Source organism: Mesitornis unicolor, unplaced genomic scaffold (genome assembly GCF_000695765.1).
Source record: "Mesitornis unicolor isolate BGI_N332 unplaced genomic scaffold, ASM69576v1 scaffold51317, whole genome shotgun sequence".
Lineage (NCBI taxonomy): Eukaryota > Metazoa > Chordata > Aves > Mesitornithiformes > Mesitornithidae > Mesitornis > Mesitornis unicolor.
The window spans coordinates 21,528-33,309 of record NW_010195489.1 but is presented as its reverse complement, the minus strand read 5'-3'; the positions used below and the strand labels follow the sequence as shown (position 1 = coordinate 33,309).

Sequence of the window (11,782 nt, the reverse complement as noted above, 5' to 3'; positions counted from 1 at the left end):
CAGTAAAGAAATTGTTCCTAATATCCAATCTTATGTTGCCCAGTATTATAAATTCTAGTCTTGATAAGCCAACTGAATTACAGAATCCACAGAAAAATGAATTTATTCCCATGCAAAACACAGAAATATTATCTTTAATAGAAAAACACTTGTGCATTCTTAATTTTCTTGCATTATTATCTAAAGATTGATTTGGGTTTAGTATAAAGGAATTTCCACAGCAGCTCATAATCCATCTTAATTTAATTAATAGGAAATATTACTACAATTAATTTTTCACTGAAAATTTAAGAAAGCGCTCACACATCAAAGCACTGTTGTCTGTTTGGTCAGCACCTGCAGCTAGTGGAGTGTCCTTGGATTGTTTTATATGGAGGATAGACTAATCTGTGATGCTGAATATCTAGTTGCTCTCAAGGTCTTAGTGAACTGAATTTATAAGAAGACATTCAAGGTATTTGTACTCATGCATAGTGAACATGAAAACCATTGTATATAGTTGTTCCAGAGTACTTATTCTAATTTATTTATACCTTCATTGTAGTATTCAACTTTTAGATAGAATCTCTACATCCCTCCAGAATCATAAAAACCTTTGCTTTTATGTTCTGTGTAAATTTACTCTTATTCTTGAAGTAATCTGAAAAAAAAACAAGAAAGCTGATACCAAACAGGATGTACTGAATACATCAGCTGATGAAGCAAGGCATATTTATGTCAAACATATTTTTCTTTTGTTGCAGTGTTCATTTTTGCCTAAATTCTCCATTCATATAGAGACAAAATACGAGGACAACAAAGGAAGCAATGACAGTGTAAGTATGATGGCTTTTGCAGTATTTAATTTAATCTGTGTAGTTAATCACATTCTGTACCAGAGGTTGCAGGTCCTTCAGTGTGGGAAAAAGGCTGAATCGGGCTCGTGTCTTAGCACCCACCTGCCTGTGCTGTTCATTAGCAAATTGTCAGCTTGCAGAGCAGTTACCTCTGACGCTCCACGAGATGAAAGATTCATGTGCACAACTTCCCGTCTTCACCTCACATTCTACTTGTTACTTCTGTAAACACAACGTCGTTTGCATATGTTAATTTAGCCCCGATGAATATTTAGTGAGAGTAAAGATTTTGTGTCTGTGTGTGGTTGTATTCCACTCGATGTGTTTCACATTATTCTCTCTGAGCAAAGGGGATGAATGCAAAGGAGCTGTTGGGAAGAGCAAACAGGAAACTGCACAATGGTCAGAGATGAGAGACCTCGGTAAACAGCTTCAGGGGAACGGTGGCTGGGCTACTGAGGTGATGCTTTTGGCAATCATTTACCAAAGGTTAAAAAGTTCTCAGGGTTAGACCTTAGAGATGAAAAGTATGATTAACTCTGCAAAATCCTCTCCAGAGGGAGGGTGGGAGGGAGCAGCAGCAGCTGCCGATGGGGAGATGCTCAGGAAGAGAAGGTAGGAGCTTGGACTTGGTTGCCCTGGCAGGGGGCAAAGCAGTGTCCTACATCTTGCAAGAAAAGAATAACGTTGGGTAAAAGCTGGTGTGTAAAGATTCAACCCTCGGATTAATACTCAAACATGTTCCTGTGTGTTTCATGTTGCTATGCTTATACAGTCATTTGTTGCAGACTTAAGGGATGAAGTTTCTGATAGGTGTGAAATACACATTAAAATCTCTGGAAAATTGATCTGTAATACAGAGCCCTAATGAAGGAGTGTTTAAACTAATTCTTGAGAAAGGAGGAGGCAGTAAAGTGGATTTTTAAGGAGTCTGAGACCCAGAGCCATTCAGTTCCCAAGGTGTCCCTGTGGCAGCCCTGTTAAGGTTAAAGTGTCCTGTTCTCCAGGTGAGAGGTGCATTTCCCCAATCGCCTTGGGCCCACGTGTTAATAAGCTGTTGCACTGCTTATGGCAGAATAATTACATGTACAAGAACAAGGTATAATTTTGAATAATCCTTTTGGCATACGGACGCTTTCCCAATGGGAACATGACAGAGATCATGTATTAGCCACCAGGTACCAGCAACGCTCAATCACTGCTAATCTGAGCCAGATCAGATTGGTGAAAGAGGGAAAAATAGAAGTGTATTACATTACCAGCTATATCAGCGTTATGTAATTTAAGCACTTTTCAATGTTCACTTCTGCTTTTTGGCAGCACTTTAATTCAGATCAAGCCCACACCTTTGGTTTCGGGAGGGTGCAGAGTAGTTTTCTGGTACATTATAGTGTCAGCAGTGAGAAGACACGTTCTGTACTAAAGCCTAACAGAGGAAGAACTGAAGCTGTCTAATCAGTGCATTTTCAGTCTTTCCTGTGTGTCAGCTCTGTGGCTAAAACACTGTGAACCAAGCCCTGAATAGTACCCAGCCAGGGAATTTAGGATGAAAGTAACACAGAGGTAGGATACTGAGGTGGTGTAAATTAAAGAATCTCTACTCTGCTTGCATCCAGCTCTTCAAATGTCATTTTTACTGGAGTGCCAGTGGGGTGATATTATACTACCTTTACACTGAGGTACCCGAGTCACAGCCTGGGCAACTATTTACCAAAATCAACAGATTTAATTGACCCTTTCTGGAACCGAGGAGGAAGAGAAGCTGAATGAGAGGGTTGCACTCCAGCCCTAATTTCCATGATTTTGTAATTCTGAGAGCTATGCTATTCACTGATATGAGCACAATAAACCAGTGGAAGATCTGCATTATTTGCTGTTGATCCAGTGACACTGATCTGGTGTCACAGACGTGACCAATAAAGCACTGAGATGCTGGGAGGTGAATAAATACGGAGAGACGTGATCGAGCCCGTGGAGAGACTCGTGTTACACCTAACACCTCCAAACCGGGACTAAGTCCATCTTGTGTCTGTTACTCAATGAGTAGGCTTAAACCTCACGGAAGAAAATGCAAAGTGCATTTCTTCTTCATAGCAGGCAAGTTTAGATTAAATTTCACTATGTTTGGTCAGAAAACAACAGGAAACATAGCACCCATTGCTATAAATGTCCATAGATAGACTATATTTTTCTTCATTGCAACTCTCAATCTTGGCTGATGAAGAAATACTTAATCAAAAAAATAATTCTGTAAGTGTTTCAGCTGTAATGCAAAATATACTGAATGAATATTAATATGACAGTAATGAGAGGAGTCATGCATGTGTGATTTTAACTAAACTATTTCTAGATCTGTTTTTTGAGATCAGACTGGTTTTTTTGAAATCTTTGATCTATTCTTCACTGCCATGCTACCTAATAAAGTAGATATTGATTGTAAAAAGCAATAATTAGATAAAAGGATGCTAAAGGTAATGCCATTGATTAGTGGAAGAAAGCAATATAGATGCTCTCAGGTTCCTGTTGTCTAGTATATTATTAGAATTATTTCATTTACCATGTTGTATTGTCTGGTAAAATTCTACCTAATCACTGCAGTATATCTGGATACCAAAGTCCTCCTGATTTTTCTTCCCAATTGATATCCCAAATGATAGAAGAACCTAGTGAAAGATGTCGGTATCTGCTTTGAAACTTGATTTTTCTGTGTTGGACTTTGTCATAACTTTAACCTATTTTAAACGTGCTTAAAGCACTGTTGTTCCAGTCTGTTGAAGTTTACACTTGATTTGCACAAATATAAACATCACTAGGAAGAACAATGGACAACAGACCCCCTTATTTAGATAAAACACTAATGAAGCTTGTGTAGATAGGAGTGCAGTGCCATAAATCCATTCAGTTGTGGTTTGTAGTGCTGCGGCACAGCTGATTTTGCTGTGTCACATCTAGATGTTTGTGTGGCAACTCTTTCCTTAGAAAAACAGAATCGGTGTTGGATGAACTTGTTAGTACATCAGATATTGTCACTGCTACCTTGCAGCTTTATAGCATCATTAATAGTGTTAGGAACTAGACCTGAGTCTGGCCATTCAGTGTTTCTTCTCATGGGTCTTTTTAAAAGTAAGCTTCTTAGTTGAAAGAGAAATTTTATTTTTTATTTTACTTTTATTTTAAATTACAAAATGGAATTTCTAAAAAATATAATGGTTTGTGAAATGTAAATGAAGCTGTAGGTGGTGTCTGTAGAGTACGTGAAAATATTGCTTCCCCACTGCATCTTTAGCTGCTTCCTTAAGTCCTGGGTGCAGCAGGAGCTGCTGGGAAGAGGGAAGTGCAGGTGCCTACAGCAGCAGCTCCAGTGAACACAGACGAGCTATAAAAGTGCTTATTAATCACTCAGTGCATGCTTGTTTTCCCATAAGAAAAATTGGCAATTAGGGAATTTGAATATAGATACACAATGTCTGTATTTGGAATATTAAAACCACAAGTTACATACAAGAGAATTCTTAAGGTTATCTAATAAAATTGTCAGAAATCACAGGCAGGAGTGGTATAAGTTACTGCTTGTTTGTGATTAAATGATGGGGGGTTTGTGAGCAGACTGTTAACCTCTTTTTTGTTTGGACAGATATTATTTTCTTTGGACAGTCTCTAGACCGGTCAGTATTTCTGTCACATACGGCTAATTTAATTCTAAGTGGTGCCTTGCTCTCACTTTTCTCCCATCTCTATTCTCAGCGCAGCTCCGTGGCTGTTCTTGCGTGCCACAGTCTAGTTAGGCCTGCTGAGATTTTCTGCAAAGCGGTCAATAGCTGAAGGGAGAAGAAAGGCAAAGTGGAGGCAGCCACTGTTGAAGCAAATCACTGAATCCCAGAGACACTTCAATTTTCCTGTTTGCTGCAGACGGATCATTATGTTTGACTGGGTTTTGTTGTCGGGTTTGGTTTTTTTTAATTACAGAATTCATTTCTGCTGATATTTGGGCAGTGAATTTTTGCCATCTGATAGCATCTGGGGAAAGTAAAGCAGCACAGCTTGTAAAAATAATCCAGTAGTTGTCAATAATAGAAATTCACTGTTTGTAAAACTTACAGTGCCTTGCTCTGTGGAGCATAACATTTTGCTCTGGAAAACTCAGTGGCTGGCTCTTGATTATTAAAGTGTGCAAGATCTTAAACCAGCACAGTCTTCCTTTTTCTTAAAGGCCCGTGATATTTATTAGCAAAAATAACATTATTCTTAACAGTAATGAAGATTTTGAGGTAGAGTTATATATTTCAAGGTGAAAAATTATGGGCATTATTGGGCAAGTTTTTGTAAGTGTGTGTCTCAGTAGTGCTGATAAAGTCATCGCAGCAGCAGTAAATCTTTGTCAAGCAAGAGAAAAATATATTATCAATGTGTTTCCTGCCTTTCCGAGATAAGATAGTGTTGAAAATGCGTGTCTCAGAATGGCCATTTGCCAAATGAAAACAAGAGGTGGTTCTCTATTCCATCCAGTTGTAAATTAACACCGGTATCATTTGACACATTGATAGCGTGAGCACTAAACCCAGCCAGCACACGGCAGATGAGATTTGCTCTGCAACTCTGCCAAGTGCAGGGCCATCATTCCAAGTTAGAAAAGCCCAATTCTGCAGCCCCACGAGTGACCAAGTATACGATACCTGATCATCCAGCTTCAGCCTCAGTGTGTATTTCTGAAGTGTTGGTTATGAAACATTTGACTAAAATAAAGTAAACTTTAAGTATGGGCAGCTAAGGAGAAAAGCTGTTCTGGTTTTGCTCTTTTTAGCATCGTTTTTTCCCCTATTTTTGTCTCCCATCTTAGTAACATGGAACAGGGTTGTAAGAAACTTCAGTATAGCACATGTAAATTAAATGTAAATTCACTATTTAAGGAAACTGCCATGAAACACTGATTTCAGCTGAAATGGATTCAGCTGTGCCCTGGCTTAGCCTCACCGCACTACAGGATATCATTCTGAAAACTGTCTAAAGGATTGCGAGGCATCACTGCAAAATATGGCAAAATCAAAGCTGTGGTCACTTTTATTTATGATTTATTTGCATGTGACTTTTTCTGTGTGATGGTTTTGAGTATCTGTTTCTTCCTGTATAATTTGCAATGAAAAAAAGTCTTGATTTTGTGAAGCTTTCCCACTCTGATAAGTCTCAAGAAATACAGGCAAACAAGCGGAGAGTTTAGCCTAAAATTCCTGCAGTGTGAAGGGATTTCTTTGTACTGAACATAACTACAAATGGTGCATACCAAGCACGTATGGCTATCGCAGAACATAAGATAAGGCCGACACTGACAGAGGGTGTGAACAAGTGATGTGGTTGTGCCTCTACTTTTTGATTTTTCTAAATAAAGTACTGAAGGTAATTAGTAAATCTAGCACTTGAAATAGGTGGGACTTTAAAAAAATTAATCCTAGTACATAGTATTGATAGTCTGTTACAGGCTTGGAAGCACAGCTACCTTGATATAGTTACATAAAAATACATTTCTCTGTTCGGAAAGTACAAATCTAAATGAAATATTTTCTAAGAGATGGAATAATAGAGGTGTCGTGACACAGAGAGAAATAAGAGCAGGGAGCAAGGCTGCTGATAAATACGGAACTGCCTTCGGGAGTTCCTCTCTGCAGCTGATGGTGATGTTCCTGGCTGTTCTGTGAGCCAGATTTACTGCTCTCGGGGAGAAATTCAACCTTTTTTAATAAGAGAATTGCTCCCAGTGATGTGTGTCCACAGAAATAGTTGTAGCCAGTGAATGAGTTGAAATTGGTCAATTCCTGTAATCTTTGCCCAAGTAAATCTCAAAAGTAAGTTAACAGACTTTGAGGGTAGCTGTGGTTGGAAAATGACTTACAGGAAAGTTACACACTGAATAAAACCCCGTAGATGACGTTCTGAGTAGGTGTTCTTTTATTTTAGATCAAATTTTCCTTCTGAAAAATGAGCTAAAGTGGGCCAGGTGACACAACCTGAGAAAGGATGCTGTAACAATAAATGGGGACTGACCAGTAGTTCTGACTGTGGCAATCTGAGGAGATTGGAATTTCAGCTTGGAGAGGTTTTGTGCCAGATTTTCAATTTTTAATAGGAGGGAACTAAAAAAAAAAAAAGTTTATTCTTTATTCCTCGCTACAGTTATACCTCTAACTTCCACATACGATGAAATCTAGACTTAAACCACCCTACAAATGATGGACACGGATGTATTCTACTCACAAAAAGTGCTCATCATCATACAATTAGCTCAATACCTGCAAGTTGAATAGTTAGACTGCATTTTGGGGATGAGAGAAAATACAGAGAAAACCCAAAAGCTTCAGTGAAATATCAATATTTGAATTTTAAAAAGGACCATATGTGTGGCTTGGATGCATCTAAGCTTGGGGGCTCTCCTAGCTGTGTACTGTATTTTTTCCATGTTCTTGAAGCTCAGTGACAGTGAATCAATGTAAAAGTGAGAAAGGCAGAGATAAATGTAATTTATTTTCAAATTCTAATGTTTAAAGATATTTTTTTCATGACATTAATGTCATAGTCTGCCTGTCCTGCTAAGATGTTGACTTACAATGTCCAGCTACTGCAAAGTCAAGATTTAAGTTTCTGGGGATGCCTGTTGGCTTTGTTGGCAGGACCGGGAAAATGGGGAGAACAACACTTTCAGGCATAGATATTAACTGAAAGGAAGATCTAATAGAAGAGGAAAGTTGATTGATAGTAGAAATTCTCATCCAAATAAATGCCATTTACGCGCTGTGTATTGAACAGTGTCATTTTGGCTTAAGTTTGTAGGTAGGCACAGGTGTCTGATTACTTAGCACATGGGATAATAATCCTGTTTGCTACCATATTACCTGTTTGTAACTGATTTATGAGTGCTCTGCTTTATTGGAAAAAATCTTCTAGCTCTTACCTGTTTCGTATCTCTGTCTCAGCTGTGTTTCTCAGCAATGACTGTCTGGATCTAACAGAACAAGTAAGAAGAACATAGAGTCCTGTACGTATTAGTGTTTAAAATGTGAATTAGCTGCCTTTTGACATCCTTCTGACCACAAACTCCTTGTATCTAGGCTGGTAAAAATAACCATTTTGCAGTAAAGACAGAGACGAGCAACTTCCTTGCTGGTAATCCCTTGAATACCTTCTTTCCTCTTGATGGTAGAAAAAAAACCCAACATCAGAAGAGAGAATCATCTATAATGGAGCAGAGCCAAGGCGAGAAGCACAGCTCTGGCCCGCGAGCGCTGGCAGTGCAGAGCAGTGAGGGCTTTGCCAGGGGGAACGCAATCAATGGGTTCTGCTGAGTCTGCCTTTATCCTATTTATATCCAAAGCAGGTTGCTGTGGTGCTTGGCCAGAAAGTCAAATTTTGGATTAGTTGCATCTGAAGGAGGTTGAAGTCAGCAAGTTAGCCTGAAGATAGAAGAAAAAGAAGAAAAATGGGAAAGGAGCTTGTAGGAAAAAAGATACTGAATTTGTTGTTGAATTGCCGTTGTCTCACAACCTGACTTTCTATTCTGGCTTTGGCTACAAGGAAAGAGAAGTCACCAGCAAAGTATGTACATGTCATCGTGGGCTGTGAGGAAAATGAAGGAAAGACATTTAAATACACCAGCACTTATATTTGTGCAGTATCCTGTATGAGCTTTCTTTCCTGAGATACTAGAATCATCTGCCAAGGTTTTCTTTAAAATTTTCCCCCAAAGAAACTGTTGTCAACTGTAAAGATGACACAATTAAAACCTTTCTTCCACTTTTTGTCTAAACAATGATGTGTTTTCATTCCTCTTAGAAAGTGGAAGTGTATAAATGTTTGTCTGTTGCAAAAAAGCTGTCACAATCCCCCCCAATGAAACAAAAACCAAACAAAACCCAACACACAGCAAAAAGGACACTTCAGCCTGAATGTTGCTCTTTGTTTTCCATTTGATTGTGTGTTTCAATTTCAATTAATTACTTGGCTTCCAAATGTGAAAGCCTGTCCAGTTCTTTCCAATATAATATTTAATATTCTGCCTTTCTACATCATCTTCTTAAGGATACAGATTGTTCTCACCATTCATTTTCTGCACATTTGCAAATAGAGTTGCACAGATTGGGAGCCTTATGCTTCTTTTCGTGGCCTTTAATCTCTTCCTTTCAAACTTAAATTTCTTTAGTTTCTTGGATCACAAATGCAATAAACCCATCGTCCCTACCGAATTGAAGACAATCCCAGATTATGTGGCTAGGAGAGGCAATAAGAGAATTAGAGCTAAGAAGAAATCAGTCTTGTTCTCTAATGACTTCTTGTTTTCTACTGCTGATAGAATGAGGAGATTAAATCTCTATCTGCAAATCTCGTGAGGACAATCTAAGAGGGGGAGAAGCAGAAATGATGAGAAAAGTTCTGACGGGGAAGGGAAGCGAGAATGTCATTCACCAAACTTTGGAGTGGAGGAAATGGTCCGAGATCGCCTCAGCAGCAAATAAGGCCGGGTTGAAACGGTTGAAAAATTCCTCCTGGTTTTGACAGATTGGCAAAGGCATCTGTCATCCCCGCTTCTATCAAGGCATTTTAAGGAGAGAAAAAGAATATATTACTTAGAGATGTGGTATGTGGATGGAGGCTGTGACGGAGCAGGGCATGTTTCTTCAGATAAGATACTGGGTAATAGTCCCAGTTGAAGTCCTTGCAGTCTCACAGAGATGGGCATATGCTTCAATTTATTAGGCTTGTACTTAAACCATGCACTGATGGAGAGCCTCAGCTGACCTGGTAATGTCCATTTAAGAGAAATCTCCATTATTTTATTTAAAGCTCAGAGATTATGGTGAAATGCATCTTGTTCCAGAAATAGTTCAACTGATTTCATCAAGGGACTGCTCTGTACATCTGAGTTTGTTTAGAAAAAAATAAAGCGAGGAAGCTTATAAAAAGCGACCTGTATTATATATATAAAGCATAGCAGTTATTTAAAAAATGTACCCCATTTCGAAGAAAGAGCACTACAGGGCAAGGACCTCTCAGCTCAACTGTATTCAAATAATCAACATAATTTTTTGCAAAACAGGGATTGGAGATGGAAAAGAAGCACACGAATAAAAACCGACTGGAGTTTCCTTTGTGCTGTTCTGCAGTTTCAGACACGTTAACATTTTCTATCCAGTTCAGTAAGCATTCAGTGTTGCCTGTTTTATTCCAGTACCGTTAACTACCAAGACAAGTTAAATTTGTGGAGTCAAACTTCAGCTTTTCATTGATTTGAGTTACGATTTCCTGAGCAGTGGTGTTCTTACCAGCTCCTGTACTTGCTCGTTGTCATCCATTGCTCACTTTGAATGCTTTACATGGGCAGCCACATTTCTTTCAGAAATAATAAAGCAGCATTCTTGTTACTGAATAGTTGCTGGCATTTTGTATTTTTAACTGTTCCTCCAGGATAAAATGAAATTAAATTAACAAAGCCATCCCTACATCTATTTAAAAAAAAAAAACAAACAGAAAACAAAAATATTTATGCTTCCTGGAAACGTTTGCTATAGAACATTGTGCCCCGAAGGAAAAAACACATCCTTAGCTTGTTATTGATCTTGACAGTGTGTGCACAACTTCCCTGAATGTTATGGCACTAATCCTGATAGCCTTTTAACTAGTTGCTATTTCCAAGCCTCAGAATCATGAATAGACATTTATTGCAGATAAAGCATGAGTCACATGGGTCACTAAGATGCATAAGTAATTAAGTTATGGACAGAGCCACAGAAGTTTACTACGTTGCAGATGCAAATGACTGGCATTTTCAAAATATACCCATATTTTGCCTTGCATAGAACAAAAGGCTTCGTGTTCAAAACCGGCTCCTAAAGGATTTGAATGAAAATAAGCTTTCTGTGTGCACAAATGGATGGTGGCAGTTTCCAGCTTCCACTGAGGGCAGTTCAACCAGAATTTTGACTCTCAGTATAACGGGAGCTTAACTTACAATGACTTACAATGACATGCCTCTGTTTCACTATTGTCCCTAGAGTGGAAAGGTTAGAAACAGAGTCCAGAAAGTCAGGTTTTTTACCCAGTGATGAAATCTGGTTCAGGGATTAGAGACCACAATAAAACCAATCCTAGTTGGTGACTTTACTAATTGCGACCAAGCCGAACACGATGTGTTATAATGCGCAATCCACTGGCTTTTGATCTGACGTAGTGCATTGTTCCCCACAAAGTCTGTGGCATGGTTCATTCGAATGTTTTTAATCTTGCTTAGGAATACCTTGCTATAGCTGATCCCGGGAACACCCATGCTCTTCCCATGGATGTCTGCAGTGGGCTGGAGAATGTGGCTGTGCCCCTGCACATCTTACAGCAGAAGATGTTCAGCCTCAGATGCATTACTCATGTCATTGAAAGTGGCTGGGAACCATTATTCCAGGTGGATTTCGTAAGGGTGCTGTTCTGTTACAGTGCTGAATTTCTTTAACTCTTGCAGATTTTTGACAACGAAGCTAAAGATCTGGAGCGAGAGGTCTGCTTCATTGATATTGCCAGCGATGAAATTCCCGAGCGCTATTACAAAGAATCAGAGGTAAGAGACAACGCCAATGGGAAACGGTGAAGAAGGGAATGTAAGAGACTGCAGGACAGCCTTGATAGGAATCAAAGTAATTTTATTTCTGTATGAAATCTTGCTGTTTTGAACATTACTGTTGTCGTTATTTGCATTCTGCCCTGACTAAGTCGTCACATGAAGTGTCTGCGTGCAGGTTCGCTGCAGTGAGAACAGGGCTGAGGCACCGCTGCTCAGGGGTGACCGTGACACAAGACCAGGAGGGACTGAAACGTCCTACATCCTGCAGTAAATCTGCCAAAAAGCATCAATGGCAGCAGGCACATTCACTCCCTCCAAATTCTCTTGAGAATTGCTCCCATGTATATTTGATAGT

General features: G+C 39.1%; 1 protein-coding gene across 1 annotated transcript in view; it reads left to right on the top strand.

The window, feature by feature from the left end:
- Positions 1-743: 743 nt before the first annotated feature.
- The window catches only part of LOC104543491 (cytoplasmic phosphatidylinositol transfer protein 1), a gene marked incomplete at its 5' end in the record, with an annotated part of 26,858 nt that continues 15,819 nt past the window's right edge, over positions 744-11,782 (top strand). The window contains 2 exons of the mRNA XM_010188116.1: positions 744-815; positions 11,329-11,424. Coding sequence (XP_010186418.1) covers positions 744-815; positions 11,329-11,424 — 168 coding nt within the window. The remainder of the gene's footprint in view (positions 816-11,328; positions 11,425-11,782) is intronic.